Genomic DNA, 19,653 nt, shown 5'->3' on the forward strand with positions numbered 1-19,653 from the left:
CTTCATATTGCATGAGTCATTTTATTCAAAGGTTTACACAAGATTGCATCAACAGGGGAGCAGCATACAGCTTTAGGGACAGTCTAACTTCATGAATGAGAAAAACTTGGTAAGAAAAACTTAAAAAATGTAATTTCTTAGTCACTGTTGTATTACGTTGCATTGGTAAAGAAAACTGTTGTTTTGCATGCTTCAACAGAGAAATCCGAAAACAAAGAATTTGTTACCATTTAAACAGGTTCACGCATTGATGAGGAGCACCCCTGGGTAAGACAAGGTGTGCCTCTCTGTTTAAAAATGAAATGTGCTGCAACAACGAATCGATTAAGTCATTTATGAAATGTGTTGGCAATGAGTAAAACGATCGATTCGTTGTGTCGCGCGATTATTACGTCGCGCGCTGTGTGGCGGGACTTTAGGGCACGTGCTGAGGGGATAAGCCGGTGTTTTGAAGAGGCATGGCGTGGAGGACGTTTCGGACGAAAACTTCAAAAGTTTGGGAGCAGAACAAGGATCTAAAACGAAAGCGAAAGTGATGAGGAGGAGATCTTAACTGCAGGTAGGACTCGACAAAAATCGACATATGTTCAGGTTGAAAGTAAGGAAATGTAATGGTATGTTGTGTAAGCTGGCAACATTTACTTTGTTACAATTGTTTCGTGTTTTATAGTTATTTATTATTTCTAATGTAATATTATTTAGACAGCTCAGGGATGTTCAAGCAGCCGCCTGTTTATGCACTGCACTTCTGCACTGTTGTCAATGATAATCTGTTTTTGAACAAAGTGATGGGAGAAAAAAAATGCTTATTTTATTATTATTTCTATTTTTACTTTTTTTAATCCGATTCATCAATTAATCGAAAAAATAATCTACTTCCGATTAGCAAATGACTGGACAAATGAGACTGATTATACTGCATGAGTTGTGTGTTTGTAAACTGATGTTTTGATTTAGTTTTGTTGGTATCAGTTTATTTATATTCATTTAGACCTTTCAGCCTTTTTGGATTTTTTTTGCTCACTATGAAGACATACGAGAAAAACAAAGTTTTCTTCAGGAATTCAAAGTAACACTGAGTGAGTAATTGATATACAAATGATCATTATGTGGGTGAAATATTCATTTAAATCCTTTATGTATCTACATAGAAAAATAACAGTGAAACTACAAATCAGGCACAATGAAAACAGTCAACAGAAAAGGGATAACAGAATGCTAGCAATTAAAATGCAAAAACAAACTTATTGACACACAAAATTTCTAAATCATTTCCTGTGGATATTTACGGTTTGATCAAAGTAAAAATTAAAGGTAAAATTTAAAAACCATATGTATATCTTGTCCATATTCCATATAGTTGTAAAGGTTTCTGTGGGTCAAACGTGTCCATTGATGTTCTTCACTGGCAGAAAGCAAAAAAAAAACTCAATCACTGCAAAAACATCCCATACATTAACAATTATAAAGTATACAATATGGCTGTCATTTTTGGTCTCTTTAATCATATTTACAGATTATGTCAACAGCTTCACAAAAGATCCCTTCAGAGCTGCATATAGTATTTACAATTAAAGTACAAAACTCTTAGTCATAAGAAAACCAAACCCAGCCTCATCAACTCCCAGAAAATGTCAAAAATTATCTTTTTTTTCCAACCTAGGAAAGAATCAACACTTAAACCAAAAATCATTTAGGTAAAGTAGAAACAACTTTTATACACAGTAAATTCTCATCAAAACAAGCCATTATAATTTAGATTTTACAACACTAATATCATCGCTGTCATTGTCAAAGCTGAAAACTTTATTATTATTATTATTATTTTTACAAAATTAATTCTCTATGAAAACTCTTGGTCATTTTCATGTAACTGTGAATTTATTTACAATTAATCTACAGCCCTGCTTCCATTTGTAGCTTTTGTCAGTGAAAACAAAACACAGCATAACTCAGCCCCCAAATCCTCTACATTAAAGGTGGTCTGCGATTTGAACACAGCCCCACACTGCCTTTTAAAGGCGGGAATATTTCGGCTTGATTTTGAATCGCAATTCTGTATAAAAGGTATGATTGAGGAATTGGGGGACAGAGTTGTCTCGCCTTTAAGCTGGCAGTGGTGGTAGTAACAGCATCAAATTGATGTTTGTGTAAAAGGGATTGTAAATTGGGTAGAATGAGCTCCTTACCCCCCGAGCAGAGGGAAAGATCAACCACAGAGGACGGTAAATGCATGTTGTTGCAATATTATGTTATTGGTATGGCTTGTTATAGTGCTTCCCTACACATGTTATATGTAACACTAGAGGCCGACACTGTTGTATTATGTGACCCACCCATCACACCTCTTTTGCTTCCACAATGCCGGCATGCTATAATCAAAAAATAAGGCGACTTGATGCCTGTTTGGTTTGGTTCTGTGTAGTAAAGCAAGCCAGTGTAATGAAGGGACTTCATTGTCATTAATCAGAATTGCAGTCTCCACCTTTACATGGTTTTTAATTTTCACTGCCACATGTCACATTAAAACTAACATTCTTGATTCTCAGTGTAAGATATGGCGATCCCTTTATGCGCTCTCGAGCGCCATTTGATTGCACTGTATGAAATGGTGAAAATGTGAGTCATTTTTGTTTGTTACTGGAATTTCGGGAACTCCTGACACTTGATACTTGTCTCTTTTATTCACCACATGAACCTCTGTGTGGCCGTGCTGTCCGGCCAGTGGAAGGTCTTGGTGATGAAGATGTAAAGCGTGGCAGTGTTGACCGCAGTGTACAAGAGGAACTCCACAATGAGTCTGGGAAGAGAGGGGAGGGGCATGTGCAGGCGGTACATCAGGTAGGGCACGATAAAGTACCTGAACTCCAGCAGTTTCTGGGGCACTGTGGCAGCCAGGAGGCACGCCAGGAACGCCAAACTCCAGAACAGTGAGCGCGACTTAAAGGAGTCCAGAAAATTCCACCCTGCGAACACGTACGCAGGGACAAGGAGAAAGCGCACCAGCTCGTGCCTCTGGTAAAGCCGTTTCCACACGTAGAAGGGGAAATGGCGGTTATCCGCCAGGAGGTACTTGTGGACGAAGGTGAACTTCCACACCAGGAGCAGGGAGACGCACGTGACGAAGAGGAAGAACAGAGGCTGCTTCTTTAGAGCGTGGAGGAAGCGAAGAGTGCGGTGGTAACAAAGCGAGACGGGCAGGGAGAAGAACAGGGTGAAGGAGAGGAAATAGAAAAGCTGGGGAAAGTTGAGGCAGGCTTCGTGACTCGTCCTGTCACCCACCACTATCCCATCATTCAGCACCACGAACGCCAAGAAGCCCACACCGACCACTGCGTAAGGCCACGCCACCAGCAGCACCGCCTTCACGTGACTGGGTGAAGTGAGGAACTCCAGCGTAAAAAGCGTCACTTTCTTAGCACCACTGAGTGACAGCGGAACCTGCGATGGAGGAGACTTCTCATCCCTCTTTTTCGTGTGCTCCACCCTCCAGGCCTCGTCCATTTTGGCGGCCACCAATGTGCTCGCGCAGAAGGCCACCCAGATGATGTTGGTCTGGCGGAAGAGCACAGAGCAGACGCCGAGGAGCGCCGATGCCTTGTGGCAGCCGTAGAGCGTCATGAGGTAGGTGAAGAGGATGAAGAAAGTCGATCCGGCGTCAGTGTAGTAGAGGAAGTTAAAAAAGTAGAGCACGGGGAAGGTGGATAGAGACAGCGCTGACAGCACTCGCCGTGAGGTTGTTCGTGTCTGAAAACAAGGAAACATGACAACATCAGACAACAAGAAAATGACAACAAAATCACCAAAGCATGATCGTCCTCCTCCTCCCGTAATGATACCTTCTCCCTGAGGTGCAGTTTGCAGATGAGCAGGTAGAGCAGGTAAAGGTTGCCGCAATTGAAGAGCAGGTTGATGAATCGCAGCATCGCTGTGGAGCACACCACCTGGCCTGTCAGGTCAGCGAGCCACACCACGGGCTTGATGACTCCCACGGAGACCAGGTACAAGCCCGGGAGAGTGGTGATCATCGGGTCCCACTGAGGAAAGATCGACACCATGTTAAAAGGACAGTTTACCAATTTTACGTGAAGATACGTTTACTTTTCTCAGACTGTGAACATAGATTTTCTCTGGGGGATCCATCCAAAGTCTAAGAAATGTAATCTTAATGACCTCATGGTGATGCCATCTGAGTGATCTCAGCTTGGGTTTAGAGATGATAAATTTCTAACAGAAAGTCTGTTACTAACTGGGGACAAATAGTTTGAAATACGATGTTGTTTATTTGTCTGGAGTAGTCAAACGTAGTAGTTTCAAGTGGCTCACGTCTTCTTACTGCATTTACAAGAATCCACCCTGCCTGAATTAAGACAACCAATCAGCCAAGTAAGCTTTTTTATCGTTTCATAATTTTATACATTTTATACCTACATAATGCAAAAGCAAAAACGAGGTTTGAAATAACGTAAAATCGTAAAATGCTCTGTGAATTGACATTTAAATAAAAGAGGAAATACGATGATGATCCTTTAATCTCCGTTTCCCTCCCGTCTGAATGATGCTTGAGAGGTTGCCTGCATGTAACCTACAATACATTTAGGCACATTAACCCCCAACTAATGCCATCCTATATGTCCGACGCTGAGATTAAAAGCTCTAAAAGCTGCCACATCATTTAAAAAAACAAAAGCTCCTCTGTTAGCTAACCTTAATCCGCTAAACAACACGGACACACTCGCTTTTATGGCGACCGCAGCTCTCAGGAAGTCACTTTTTACCTCGTTAAATTTCCCGTGGCAGTATTTCTGAGCTTGTGGGACGTGAAAAATCTCGTCCATGTAGGGCTCTCTCTGCTCCCGGGTGACTCTGGAGAAGAGCAGGCAGGAGATGAGAAAGTTGGTGCTGCAGAGAGCAGTGAAGATGTAGCCCTCAAATTTCTCCATGTTTGATGACGAAATCCGCTGTAAAAGTGAATGCAGTCTGAAGGGAGCTGTAATAATGTTGTCTTTACCGCATATCGACTGGATTCACCGATTAAAATCGCGTAACGATCTCAATTCAGAGAGAAACAGACTGAACTGTGACCAGTATTTGTAAACGGAAGAGTTTGGATTTTTGACAGCTGGCGGTCCACTGCGGAAACATGCTCGATGTTGAAACTCCCTTCCATACTGATTAGATCCGGGTTGTATTAAATACTTTAACATCCCACTTATGTCAAAAACTAATCACCATAATTATACAAGTGGTTCTTTTTAAATAAAAATACTTTCAGATACAGTTTTTCTTTATTTTACGGAGATGTTATGCTAAATAGGAACTTCCCTCTCGGGTGGTGTCACCTTGTTATGGTTCCCCTTCGTGTACAGACGTTCACGTAAAACGTGATTTTCGTGGCTTTCTTCACAGTTCGTGGATTAAAATCTCCAGCATGAATTTAACACACGAATTGGAACTTTTTCCCGATCTCAGAGTGACTCAGGTGCTTTTTAAGGAGGTGAAAAATGCGGCAGAGTTGAGGCAGTGTGCGGTGGAGGGTAAAATAAAAGGAGCCCTGATCAACCCGACTATGGTGAGACGCTTTCATGTAGCTTAAGCAGCATTTTACCAAACTTTTATCTGCATGTTTGTACATCGATTCAGCAGCTAACGAATAAATCTCCTTTTGTTTTTACTAATGGGAAGTAAACGGTGTCGGAGATTCATTCATAATCAAACCTTGTTTTTCATTTTCAGCTGGTGAGTCCTTTCCAGGTGCTGGTAGCTGCTAACAAAGCGGTGAGCTTACAGAAAATTGGGAAAATGAAGACGAGAAGTTTATTCTCAGAAATCATTTTCAACCTGTCACCCACTAATAATGTAAGTAAACAAAATCTAACTTCATTTTCTGTTTATCATTGTCACAGCACCAAGCTTTTATCATATTTTGGGGTGAATACGTGTTACTTTCAACGTTGCTCTCTCACCTAATGGTAGGTTTAATGTTGGGGAGGTTACTTTTAAAATGTAAAAGGACGCAGATTACTAATTACGCTGTTAAAATGTAATTAGTGATTACTTTAAATACTTAATCAAAGTAATGTAACATAACATTTGATTTAGGGTTCGACTGATATTGTTTTTTTCAGGGCTGATACCGATTATGAATGAGACTGATAACTAAAATGCACTTACGATAAAAAAGAAAGTCTTTCTGTCAATATTTAGATTTTGGAATTTAACAAACTCCAACACAAATCTTTGTTCAAATGCTTTTAGTAAATGTTTAATCAAAACTGAAACGTTCAACATCATGTACGGCATGTTCCCAGCAACTATTTGTTTTATAAAGTCAAGTGAAAATTTAAATAAATGAATACATAAAAATAACCCCCTGAGGTTTTACAAAGTAAAAGTTCCTCCCATATTGACACTTTCTTTGCACTTTTAAATTAATTAATTATCTGCATCATTTAATTAAAATACCTATACAGATTATAGGCAAAATGCCAAATATTGGTCCCAATAATCAGCTAGGTCAATAACCCCTAATTTGATTACTTTTTGATTACTTTCTAACAAATGTTTAAAACTGAGCAAGAAAGCTGAAAAATGTAAGGATATAGGTGATGTCAAAAGAAGGCATTCCAGCGAAAAGATGCAAAGCAACAGAATGAATATATTGGGATGTAACCCCACATTTTGATCAGTAACTGTAATTTAAATGCATATCTTTTTCTCAGTAACTGTAACTGATTACAAATAAAACATTTTGTAACTTAATTAGATCTTACTGGTTACTCCCCAACATTGGTAGCTGGCTGCACTATTGACTTGTAGAGATGGAAGTTTATTCTTTAGTTGCACTTTTCTAAGTATTCAACTTGCTGTGGATAGGAGCATGAGCTAAAAGTCATAATGTACATGATAATCTCCATGACAAAACTCACAACAGCAATTAATTATATTTGTGTGCCATCCCTAATTCAGATCTCAGAGGCGTTCAAAAGGTTTGGGATCTCTGATAGTGATGTCTCTGTCCTGGTGGTCCTGGTTCACAACAAAGATGAGTCGCAGCTTGTGTCAGACATCACAGCCAGGGTAAACGGACAGCAGGTTCCAGCGGAAGATGTTCCTTCACTGACGGATTTTGCAAAAGTCAAAAAGGTTCTCCAGCTCTGCTTTAATATGATGTGATATTATGTTATATATTTAATATTATGTGACCCCCTCCACAACTGTCATAATATATCTTTACTGGACTTGGTTGCTGCTGCTGCTGTTTGTTTGCAATCGTGTTAGTTGTAATTTATTTTTTCTTCTTAATATTGCTGATATTTTGTACATACATGTTATTTTTTATTTTTGAATATTTATTGTCTTTTACATTCGTGTCTTATTCTGTATGTCTGTATGTAAACATATGCAGCTTTCTAAAAGTATGCATTGGTTTAGGATGACAGATTTACAATTGCATAATAACAATTAGGTTCTTGAATCTTGAGTGTAATGTAGACTTGCGTGTGTGCATTTTGTTAGACAAGTAATTTGATCAAATCCAGGACATGCACACATGTTGTATATATACTGTTTATTATCTGGATGGGTGAATATTAGCTGGAGCTTTTTTAGATAAAGGTTGAAAGTGATAAGTTGTGTTTTTTCAGCTTCTTTCCAAAATGTGATTTCCGTTTGTTTGGGGTTTTTTTGTTGTTTTTTTTTTTAATAACTGACACCAATGGCTGTACTCACTAAATGGATTTCAGTAGCTTTTTCGTTAATCTTTCCCCTTTTTTTGCCTTTGTTTCAGCTATATAAAGTCACCCCGCAGGAGGAGAAGTGTGGCACTCTGCTGGACGCAGTTGTTTGCAGGATGGCCACCAAGGACGTCATGTAGCTACAACAGGAAATGGGACCAGGACAGGACTTAAAAAAAAAAAAGAAAAGAAATTGGTTGCCTTTTTTTTTATATGGAATAAGGATTTATATTAATAATGTTATTTCTGCTGCTGATGTTCCAACACATGCTTAGTTTGTCTTCTGTGCACTCCATGCAACTCAAATCAATATTAACTACAGAAAAAAAGTCACATTTTCTGTACGTTAAGTTCATGTTCCCAGCTGAAAAGAAAATATACCTTATTTTTCATACGTCTTTTCATGCATTCTTGTTTTTTCTCCAGCTTACTTTTGCTATATACTGCAGTCGTTAGACTCTGACAGATGCAAGAAAAGTTTAAGAGGGAGTTAGGGAAGTTATAAAACTTTATTTAGCATCATCTCAAGTTTCTGCAGCAACTTTTCACGCTTCTCAGTCATTCCATTGAACCTTTTCAGTGACAGCTATATTTGGGCCAGTGATGTAAAGCTGGTCTTGTGTCAGCAGTAACATAATGGATCTAAACTGCTCAGGCCTAAATGTAAACTTGATCTTGAGAGGATAAAGAATATACATCCAAAAAAGTCCATGAAAGATACAGTCAAACCCTGCCAGCCAAAGAAGAGACAAGAACATTAATTTTACTGGTTGTTTAAAACATTTAGATGCAACTTTGTTTTTACAAGTTGCCTTGAATTCCCCATCTTTCTTAAAGGCAAGGATACTAAAATTCTAGAAAGTGGAAAACAGAAAGTCCCAGCATCACTTTACTTGCACCTTGATGCTAACTTTTTATTTAATTCTCAGATTTGAGGGCATAACATTTGTAGACTTGATGAATTTGGATTGAGGTGTTTATTAAACCAGACTGAGACTGCACACATTAAAACAAACACAATTACAGTGAAATTACATGTATATAGAAATACTTAGGATTGTGGCACTTTAAATGCTCATCAAGAGTTTAGTTGTAGAAAACTAGCTTAAAAAATATGTTGTAGTTCACAGATAAACTCATTTCATCATAGTTCATCTGCACCTCCAAAACACACAGCCTCATATGATTAGAATTATTACATTTACAGACAAAATGACACGAAAATTATTTTATTTTTCCAAATCAGAGGACCTGAATAGCTTTTCATCTTCACATTTCTTTAATCTAGTAGAGGTCACATCATAGTGGTGTGCATTTGTCAGTCTGGGAAGTTGGCAAGCTCGTCTTTTCCGATGTTCCCTCCGCTGAGGATGCACACCACGTTCTTCCCCTCCAGCTCGGGTATCTTGTTGTTAACGATGGCAGCGAATGCAGCAGAGCCCGACGGCTCCACCACGAGTCCAGACCTGTAGAGGGTGGACACGGCTGACTTGATCTCCTCATCATTTATTAGGACAATTCCCTCCACGTAACGCTGGCACAACTGGAAGGGCAGAGTGCCTGGCAGACAGATACACATTGTAAGAACAGAAACAAACAGTAAGAAAATCAATGATTAGTCTTTTATCAATTAGTCACCCGCTGTAGCAGAAAATGCCAAACAATGAGGTTTGTACCTGCATCACTCGCAGAGTGAAGAGCAGATGACCAAGAGTCTTATTCAAAGTAAAAGAAAGACTGGGAGGAACAAGTTGCATGATACCTGCAAACGGTGGCGCGAGTCCTGAAGCGATGCTCTTGGCGTCCATGCCCACTGGCTTCTTCTCGATGAAACTTTTGTACATGGTGCAGGCTGAGTTAAAACAGAAGCACAACAGGTCCACTGAGCTGCTGAAATGCATAGAGGCTCCTAATGTGAATCATGAGCGGATTATAAGACAATAGGGTCCTAGGGCACCTCTCCTTCAGAGGAGTAAGACACACAGGTTTGATGGTTGTTCGGCAGCTTTTTGTGTCTTTTTTGGTTCTTTTTAATATCTTTGTTGTGATTTTGAATCACTTTGTAGTTGCTCTGCATCCCTCAGTCATTTTGTGTCTCTGTGGATGGTTTGTCTCTACCTCTTTTAGTAGTCGCCGTGAGTCTCTTTGTGCCTCTGTAGCTGTTTGGCATCTATTTGTAGTCATTTTGTGTGTCTTTGTGGTTGTGATACTTCTGTAGTCCTGAGTCTCTTTGTGTGTCTTTGCAACTGTTTCGCATCTCTTTGTAGTCGTTTTGTGTTTCTTTGTGATTATTTTGCCTCTGTAGTTGTTGTGACCCCCTTTGTGTCTCTGTGTAGCTGTTTTGCATCTTTTTGCAGTGGTTTATGTTTGTTTGTGGTCATTTTAAGTGTCTAGCTGGTCTGTTCAGTTAGTCTGAGTTACATTATTTAGGTGTACGCCAGGGGGCCCGCTGTGCCCAGAGGACCCGTTCAGTAATCCATCCACGCTTTTTATACTCCTCTGTGTTAGTTTTACCTCCTTCTGGCTCCACACCATAGATTCTGGTTTTATCGCAGCCTGACAGTTTGATGGCGGCTACTACACCAGCCAGCAGCCCCCCTCCACCACAGCACACCACCACTACATCCGGCTCTGGCACCACCTCCAGCACCTCCATACCTAGACTGGACACACACAGCGTTTGTTTTAACAGATGAACGTTTAAATAGTCTAACATCCAGTGTCAGCCTTTGAGTGTACCTGGCGTGCCCTGCTATCAGATCCAGGTCATCGTACGAGTGCAGGAAGGTCATGTTGTCCTCCTGAACACAGCGGTTCACCACGTTCATCAGACAGGAGGTGGGAACTCGCTCCACCTCCACTCCAAAACTCTGAGGACGAGGATGACACTTTTATTGCAACCAAAGGAAATCATCATTTTCTAGATGAATGTGGACAAAAAAATGACAACAATAACGGGAAATTATAGTATAAATTGACTGAATGTCACATCCTGCCTCAGTGTGATGGCTTTGAGGTTTTAAATCTGTCAGGTGTAACTTCTGACCTGTATGAGGATGGATCTGGACACTGGGGCTGTTTCCGGCATCACCACTTTGCCTTTTGACCCGTAGTGTTTTGAGGCGTACGCAAATGACTTCCCATAGTTCCCGGCAGACATGGTGACAAAATGACCACCCTTCGGCCTCCTGGCAAACTGATTGGCCACTCCTCTGATCTTAAACGAACCTGTCAATCAAACATCACAGGCAGCTCTTAAGTGAAGTGCTAAAATGAGGTTTTGTGAGATGAATCCAAGTGTTTTTTCCCCCTCTGACCAGTTCTCTGCATGTTCTCCAGTTTGATGTGGATGTTGCAGTGGATGTTGAGGGTCAGGGTTGTCTGGCACCAGGGGATCATGGGGGTGTTGATGACACCCAGGGGGCTGCATCTCACCGTCTCTCCAGCTTCTCTCAGCAGATCCAAGGTGATGGCATCTGCAGACACCTCGGCCATCTGTATCAGAAACACACAATTTAATATAGGAATATATTTGCGTTGTTAAGAGGGAAAGTGTGGCTATGTGCTTTTTTTGTAGTTATTTGCTCTTTGTTTGTTTGTTTTTTGTTACCTTTTTTGTGAGTAGAGGAAAAAAAATGTTGAGCAGCCTCTTTATGTACAGTATGTGTGTTACTGCTCTGGGTCTAGCAGGGCCAGTACCCATTTATATATAAAAAAAGACATGTCCTTATTCCCTGATGGCACACTGTATTTGTCTTTGATACAAATGTTGTATAATCATGTAAACCCAATAAAAAGTTTTTTTTTTCTTTTTTTAAATACATTTGCACTGTGGAGCTACCATGCATTTCATAAATGATTGGTGGTTCATATAATAATAATACTAATAATAATAATAATAATTTGTTTTACTATAATGATGGTAGTAATAAGTGCTAATAACGAGGGCTGCAAGAGGTGGTTATTATTTTCTCGATTAATCGATTGGTTGGGTTGATTAGTGTTTTCCAAAGCCCAAGAAGACATCCTCAAATGTCTCTGGATTTTATATTTGTCCATAATACTATCCGGACTCTCACTGATACTAATACTATTGTAAACAGTTACATAAGCTGCTGGTTACTATGTTTAGATTTTACCTGCTTTATGTTGATAACGTTACTGGACATGTGAGCCGTTCACGCGCACAGATTTATTTATGAAAATCTATTATGAACGTTGAACAACAAAACCTACTCTTTACAAAAGAGTCGATGAGTAAACCAAAACAATACATTTCGTTTATAGTCTTAGTCCACACTAACCTTATAATTTGTTTGGATTTTTCCGTGACTTTACAAAGTGACAGCTCATTGATGTTTACAGTGTTACGTTTTTTTCGGCTCCCACCAACACAATAGTTCCCATTTAAAGCGTGTTTCTACTCGGACACTATTATTAACTGGGCAGCAAACATGGCTGCCCCGGCAAGTGGCAAGGGAGACTTTTACTAGTTGCACAAGAAAAATAGTACTAACAGAAAGGTTTTAAGTGAAAAACATGGGTTTTATTAGACACGTCGTGTGCGCCATGTCTGGAGGCGTTGACAGCTCTGTGGCTGCGCTGTTACTGAAGAGAAGAGGTGAGAAAAACACACCTGAACCGAGTTATTTTAAAGTTATTTTAAATGATTAGCCAACTATTCAACATTTAAAGCTTTTATTTGAGTAAATACAAAGTCAGAATTTTTTTTTCCTCTCCCTCACATGAAGGCTACAGTGTGACAGGCGTTTTTATGAAGAACTGGGACTCTCTGGATGAAACTGGGGTCTGCAGCACAGAGAAAGACTGTGAGGACGCCTACAGAGTGTGTCAGGACCTGGACATCCCCTTCCACCAAGTGTCTTATGTCAAAGAGTACTGGCATGAAGTGTTCGGGTATTTTTTTACTGCCGTGCATGCACCATAGACACCTTGTGACTGTTTCACTCTTTAATGTGGTGTGTCTTTTGTCACTTTCAGTAACATACTGAAGGAATATGAAAGGGGAGGACACCAAACCCAGATATACTCTGCAACAAGCACATCAAATTCAGCCATTTCCACAAGTATGCCATCAACACTCTGGGTATGTAATCATAAAGTGAGAGGGGGGGCCCTCGAAAATCCCTGAAATGAATATGTTAACCCTTTAGAACCAGAGCAAATGGTTGTGAGTTCTTCCAAAAACATGGTGAGAAGGCAATCACCACCTTAATAAGACATGGCCAAAAAATTAGCAAAAAATCTGTTAAAAGTTACAAGAAAACTACCTGAAAATAAGCAACAACAAAAAAAGAAAAGAAACAAAAAAAAAAGAAAAAGAAGAAAATGTCCTGAAAAAAGTACTGTAAAAATGTCAATGTATACATATATTTTTATGTCATGGATTTTTATTATATATATATATATTTTATTTTTATAATTTTCTAATAAACTAATTGTATGGTCATAATCTTGTCACCTTTTACTAATTTCTTGCAATTTGTAGGACATTTTTTTTGCCAAGTTGGTCATTGCCTTTTTCCCAGTGTTATTTGTCCCTACATAAATCAAACCAATTTGCTCAGGTTTCAAAGGGTCAAAGGACTGAACTCTATAGGAAAAAACATGGACACTCTGTGAGGCCCCTCTCATAGGGCCCAGAATTTGGTGCTACGCCTCTGTCTACTAGCAGTGGGTGTAACTTTGCAATGTTAAGATGGATTTAGTTATTTTGATGCCAAACAGAATACAATAAGTGTTTAATTATTGTTTTGCATTTGTTGACTCAGGTGCTGATGCCATGGCAACAGGCCACTATGCCAGGACGTCACAGGAAGACGAGGAGGTTTTCCTACAGACGCACACACCGCCGTCCAGCTCTCTCTTCAGAGATCGATTTGAGATTAGAAATCGTAAGAGATGAAGTCTCATCTCCCAGTTTAATTGTTCTCCTCTTTCAAGCATAAAATATGTCACTGTTTCTCTGCTTTTTGTGTCTTTTTTACTCTTTCTTTGCTCTAACTGGAAGTGAAACTGATCCACAGCACCAGCTTTAACTCCAGACCCTCTAACAGTACTTTTTCTCTTCTGTCTGTCAGCTGTGAAGTTGTACAAAGGAGCAGATCTCCTCAAAGACCAAACCTTCTTCCTCAGTCAGATCTCCCAGGATGCCTTGCGACAAACCATGTTCCCGCTGGCCGGACTCACCAAAGATTTTGTCAAAAAGATTGCTGCTGAGGCAGGTTTTCACCATGTGCTGAGGAAGAAAGAGGTAGTCATGCATACATAGACAGTTTTTGTATTTATTTATTTATTTGCAGGGTTTTTGCAGATTCTTAAAAAGTGTATTCATGAATGTAAAAATAAGGTGTTAAATGGCATTAAAATGTCTTAAATCAATGTCATAAAAATCTTTAAAATACCAAGACATGAGAAGAAGGATTTTATAGATGCAAGGCAATCCATATGAGGCTCGATGAAATTTCTGCAAAAAGTTTTTTACACTCGTGATGGGAGTCAAGGAAGTGCAATGCTAGAAAAGTTCTCATGAATGCAGCTCTCTGCTACTCTTGTGTTGAGCGTGAGACAAAAAGTCCCACTTAATGTTGCATTGGTTCATACTTCTTTGTCTTCAGTTTTGGTTATTGTAAAATTGGTCTTTCATTTAATTTTAAGTGGCATTAAAATGTCTTAAATATAAGTTGCCTTTAGCTGCAGGAACCCTAAATTTTCTAATTTTGCATTGATAGAGATGTGTTTTTTGTTTTGTTTTTGTTTTTTTTAATTCACATTGAATTCTAACAGTAAACTCGACATCTTTCCAGAGCATGGGCATCTGCTTCATTGGAGAGAGAAACTTTGAAAACTTTATTTTGGAGGTAAGAATTAAAGCTTCATTTGTTTATTCTGCATTACATTTTGACAAAATTCCCCAGATTATCTTTATTTTTCCTCTTTCATTTGATTTGGAACAAAGCCTCCTCCCTTTGATTCTGATTTATCAACAGATACATGTAAACCTTTTATTTTTTTTTTCTGTTAACAGTATTTGGAACCTAAACCAGGGAACTTAGTCTCCATTGAGGACGGGACTGTGATGGGAACACACAGAGGTTTGTTTATGGTTATATAAGGTTCTCAAATTGTGAACTTCTCTGACAAAATGAAGAGCTGGTGTGTCAATATTACAATATCATACACAGAATGTAATAGCTCTTTATATTTTACATGCTAGACATTTAAAACTGCCTTAAAATCCCTGTTTGATGCGTCATCAATCCCTTAAAAAAGCTCATAGTGTACTCCTTGCGTCTTCTCTTGTTATTAACTTGTGTGTCTGTCTCTGTCCATCCAGGCTGGTTCACTCTGACGCTGGGTCAGAGGGCGAGGATCGGAGGGCTGAATGAGCCCTGGTTCGTGGTGGACAAAGACATCACTACTGGAGACGTGTTTGTGGTGAGAAAGTCTGTCTGTGTTATTGAAGTGGATGCATCTTTGTTGTCTTCTGTCTCCTCTTGAATTATATAATGCAGTATTTAAACAATAACACATATGTTCACTGCACTGTATGCTGTGTTGTTAATATTTAACACTACCCCCCCAACTCTCCACCCCGACCACATTAACAGACCTTCAAGAATCTACTGAAGAAGAAAATAAAGTAATTTCCAGTAAAAAAAAAAAGGAGATAGCAACATAAAAAATAAATAAATAAATGTCACACTTAATGAAAAGTAAAAATAACTTTTTGATAGTCAGTAAAGTTCTATTAGACGTACAGCGTCTTTGACCCAGTGGTTGTGCACATATGATCTTTAACTTTGTCGATAAGGGAAGCCCACATTTTTGTTTGATTGTTTGGCTTTAATCATTTTTGCCACTGACATCTCCAATTATGTTATATCCAGTAAGCACAATTTAATGCTACAATAATAAAATACCATGAAATATAAAAAGTGTGGAGCCAGCTCAGGGATGGCATTAACAGTATTTTATGTTTTTTTCTTTCGGGATGAAAATGCTTGGTAACATTTTTAATTTGCATTTATGTTGCTCACTTTTTAAAGGTGCAGTCAAGCATGCAACACTGTTTAAACTCAACCAGTTTTTGCTCTTACTTCATTCTTTTAATTTCTTCTCACCCAGGCTCCAAAAACCAATCATCCGTCGCTTTTCCGTGACACGATGCGGACAGACCGCTTCCACTGGGTCACAGTTGACCCGCCCGCTGAACTAGTCAAGACCCAGATGATGGAATGTCATTTCCGCTTCCTCCACCAGATGCCACTCAGTTGGGTTTTGTGTTATCAGTGCTCGTATGCTGATAAATGAGAAGTTATTTACTCATCGAAATTAAAATACCACGTTTTTGTGCTCTCCAGTTCCCTGTACTGTGACGCTGAACATGAACGGCTCCGTGTGGATTTCGCTCTCCCAGCCGGTCAGAGCTCTGACACCTGGACAGGTAACGGCGAACACACACATGTGGTGCTGATACAGTGTATCTACTCGGGTCTGTGCTGTTACATCAGTTATAATGTCAAATTTTCATTTATCATTATTATTAGTAGCAGTTATACAACATCATTCACAATTTTATATCTCTATTATGTTCTATAAATGCAAACAACTCCAACCAATATATTATTCTGCTGTTCAGTTAACATATATACTAGATTTACTGACTCTTTGCTGTTAACCATCCCACTCTCACTTTACCTCATAACTTTATCTTCAATTGCTATTGTGTAGTTGTTTGTTTAACTTTTGTCATTTTTTTTACTTCTCTATTTATCTGTACTTACCTCTGTCTTTCTGCTGCTGCAACACCTGAATTTCCTCTCTTGGGATCGATAATGAATGTAATTGAGTATCAACGTATGCGTGTTTTCTTAGTCCTCTCTGTTCCTCCTGCAGTTTGCTGTGCTTTACAAAGGAGACGAGTGTCTGGGTAGCGGAAAGATCATACAAATGGGGCCCAGTGAATACACACTCCAGCGAGGCAGAGAGCAGTGGGCACTAGCAGCCGCGCAGCACAAGGAGCAGCCGACGCCAGAACCAGCCAGCTGAGATGACCTTGTGGCCCGGCCGCCGCTCTGTCCAGTACATTAGGTAGAGCACACTGTCCATGAAAATAAACTGTGTCTTAGACAGGGATCCATGACACAGAGTGCCGGTTCTGGAGGCCGTATTAGAGATTTATAACGGCTTATTGTTTTTAAATGTCCATCTTCAACATGTCAACAGTATTGATAATATGAGGACTAAAGGGTTGATTTCTGGACTGTTTTTAGTGTTAAAACACTAGGAGATTATCCACACGGTTAAATTATCTGCATCCAAGCCAAAGTGGGATTTGGACTGGAGACCAGATGTAATAAGTAAAGTAAGAAAGATAGCAAAATAAGATAACAAGATAGTTTTCTAAGTTACAATAATCCCATTTTGAACATAAATCAGACTTTTTCCATCAAACATTACTGAATAGATCTGCATCATAGAGCTGGGCAATATGGAGAAAATCAAATAGTTTTGATTTCTTCCATATCACCCAATATTTTTGACCAAATACCCCAGTATCAGTATTGTATGCTTGACTTTTGGTGCTTTCAAAAAATAATTACACAGAGATTTTTGATAAATAATCTTCAGTAATGTGGACATAATGACTAAGTGGATAAAGACAAATAATAGAACAGCTAGAACAGTCACTTTACTCTAATGCAGCCTTTAAAATCAGGAAAACACAGCACTTGGAGTATTACGATATCCAAAATTTAGGACTATATCTAGTCTCTTATCACAAGTTTGATATAATATTGATAAATTGCCCAGCTCTACTATACCACACCACAATAATGGCTGTCAGGTTGGTATATAAATTTCAGCTTGTAATATACATGGTTCAGCTTTATTGTTATTGAGCTAATTCTACACTGAATGCTCATGATCTGTTTGCTATGCATTGCAAAGACCTGCACATTGACTCAAGGTTATTTAAGGCAAAAATACCTTTTGATAAGGTATGGTGTACTTGATCTGGTATTTAAGAAGCGCTTTATGTTTTTTCAGTTGCTGGAATTGTGCTTATTATCTGGAATTGGAAACCAGCTCAAGTTCGACTTTTTAAAGGTTTTCAGCTCTAAACTTTTTCAGTAGATGGAACACAATCCATCAACCAAAACATATATTTGGAGAGTTTTTGTCTCCATATAGTAATCACTGTTGTGACCTCAAAGTAGGAATAAAAATAGGATTCAAGTTCATTCAAATAGGGGCCAAGTAGGATTTCACTTAGAGGGAGTTTGCTTGGCTTTTTTTGGTGCATACATGAAAGGTAAAGTAAATATATTAAAAGAAATAAAAGCAAAGTACAACAACACTCAAGAAAGTACATATAGTGTATAAAAATGACAAAACATGACGAAGATTGTTTTTAAAAAGTACTATAACACATATCTACAATATAGCTGTTTCTGAATAAGCTGTACAGGAAGTTCAGGACAGAGAGGCCGTCTTATTTAAGGTGAGTGACCCACGAACATGGAGGTTCTGGTGGTATTTTATTATAAGCTCATAGGGTACCTTTGTTTTTTGGACATCTTATCTGTGAATCAGAGTGACTGTGATGTTATAATGTGAGTCAGACTTTTCATTTACTGTAGTTTTTTCCTGTCTTCTCTAAGGTGGCTCATTTTGTTCACGAGTTTCTCTCCTTTTACCTGTTTTTCTGATTGACTCTCCTTCATGTTCACTTTGCCTCTTTGCCAGCCTCAAACCTACAGTGCACTGGTGATCAGACTCTACTCGGTTCTTTGAACCATTGTCAAAAAGCAAGATGCTTTTTGTTTTTGTGTGTTAATTGATAAATGAAGTCATTACTTCAGTACAAAAGTAGAAACAAAGTGCGAATAAGTCACTTTGCAATCTTTTGTGTTATTTGGACGTTTTCTCCACTGAGCAGAAATGATGTTAATAAGCCAGTTGATTATAAATATAAGATAATATTTTCCCCAAAAACGAGTGAACAGTTGCAACCAAATATCATAAATAACAACAATAAATTTGGTGCCATTTGTTATTTTCGCTCTTTTACACGTGCCAGTCACATTTTGAGACGGTTGATTCAGTTGTTCCAAATAATTGAAAAGACAATGAAACTGTTAAACTCAGCTGTTTCTCAGGCACATTTTTTACAATTTTTTGAATATAAGATTTTTTAAACTGATGTTTGAAATATGCATGGGAACATTTTAAGTGCCTTTCAAATGGCTGTTGTTCTGTGAGTCATCGTTCTTCCTGAACTACAAACTGTAAATAGTTGAACATCTGAGAGTGAATAAACCTAAAAATGTGACGTGGTAGCTTATTTATCAATGGTCCATATACCTAAATATTACCTCCACAGTCACTGAGGGAATTACAGTATGTAGTTGTGCATTGGTTGTTCTTTGGTTAGTGATCCACAGGGGGGCGCTGTTGTACAGGAGAACTCCTCAGGGTGAACCTGATGTTCTGGACTCAGTATTGTTTTTCACCATCAGCTTACTGTATTTTCTTATAAATCCAAATTATTGTCACAGCAGAACCTAATTATACAAATATGACCTCATCATATTGACTGTTTTTGATATTTTTCTTTTTTGAAAAGCCTTGTTTGTCATCTGTCATCTTAATACTAGTTTTCTTGTGGGGGGCAGAAAAAATAGGGCTCAAACAACATTAATAAAAGTAAGACCTTCCTTTTTTTAAGGATTTTATTTTATATAACCAATATTAAATCAGTCAAGTCATTCTGAAAAAAGAAAGCTTAAAAAATCTTTTTTTAAAAATTGGGCATTTGGGACTCAAAATTATCTATCCTCATGCAAAACAGAGTGGAAAAAAGTTCCAAAACAGAGCAGAAAATATTAGA

The 19,653-nt window shown here is 38.7% G+C and overlaps 4 protein-coding genes across 4 annotated transcripts; 2 read left to right on the plus strand and 2 right to left on the minus strand.

The window, feature by feature from the left end:
- Nucleotides 1–1,833: 1,833 nt before the first annotated feature.
- alg10 (ALG10 alpha-1,2-mannosyltransferase) lies at nucleotides 1,834–5,112 on the minus strand. Its single transcript, XM_042511185.1, has 3 exons — nucleotides 4,779–5,112; nucleotides 3,840–4,037; nucleotides 1,834–3,747 (listed from the first exon to the last, which is right to left on the minus strand). Exons 1-3 carry the CDS (start codon nucleotides 4,941–4,943, stop codon nucleotides 2,686–2,688), a joined length of 1,425 nt encoding a protein of 474 aa, XP_042367119.1. The 5' UTR covers nucleotides 4,944–5,112; the 3' UTR covers nucleotides 1,834–2,685.
- A 226-nt stretch (nucleotides 5,113–5,338) lies between these two features.
- On the plus strand, nucleotides 5,339–8,130 carry tprkb (Tp53rk binding protein). Its single transcript, XM_042511187.1, has 4 exons — nucleotides 5,339–5,572; nucleotides 5,737–5,859; nucleotides 6,970–7,146; nucleotides 7,790–8,130. Exons 1-4 carry the CDS (start codon nucleotides 5,432–5,434, stop codon nucleotides 7,874–7,876), a joined length of 528 nt encoding a protein of 175 aa, XP_042367121.1. The 5' UTR covers nucleotides 5,339–5,431; the 3' UTR covers nucleotides 7,877–8,130.
- On the minus strand, nucleotides 8,008–12,121 carry srr (serine racemase). Its single transcript, XM_042511186.1, has 7 exons — nucleotides 12,041–12,121; nucleotides 11,054–11,231; nucleotides 10,783–10,964; nucleotides 10,476–10,606; nucleotides 10,251–10,399; nucleotides 9,499–9,588; nucleotides 8,008–9,296 (listed from the first exon to the last, which is right to left on the minus strand). The coding sequence occupies exons 2-7, from the start codon at nucleotides 11,229–11,231 to the stop codon at nucleotides 9,055–9,057; spliced, it is 972 nt and encodes a 323-aa protein (XP_042367120.1). The 5' UTR covers nucleotides 12,041–12,121; the 3' UTR covers nucleotides 8,008–9,054.
- A 70-nt stretch (nucleotides 12,122–12,191) lies between these two features.
- On the plus strand, nucleotides 12,192–19,340 carry trmu (tRNA 5-methylaminomethyl-2-thiouridylate methyltransferase). Its single transcript, XM_042511007.1, is given in 12 exon segments — nucleotides 12,192–12,357; nucleotides 12,488–12,653; nucleotides 12,738–12,757; nucleotides 12,760–12,843; nucleotides 13,529–13,651; nucleotides 13,838–14,010; nucleotides 14,564–14,617; nucleotides 14,785–14,851; nucleotides 15,094–15,194; nucleotides 15,885–16,029; nucleotides 16,121–16,203; nucleotides 16,656–19,340. Coding segments are annotated over 12 exon segments (1,251 nt in total). The 5' UTR covers nucleotides 12,192–12,275; the 3' UTR covers nucleotides 16,809–19,340.
- The last annotated feature ends 313 nt before the right edge of the window (nucleotides 19,341–19,653 follow it).

This window comes from Plectropomus leopardus, chromosome 22, assembly GCF_008729295.1.
Source record: "Plectropomus leopardus isolate mb chromosome 22, YSFRI_Pleo_2.0, whole genome shotgun sequence".
Taxonomy (NCBI): Eukaryota; Metazoa; Chordata; class Actinopteri; order Perciformes; family Serranidae; genus Plectropomus; species Plectropomus leopardus.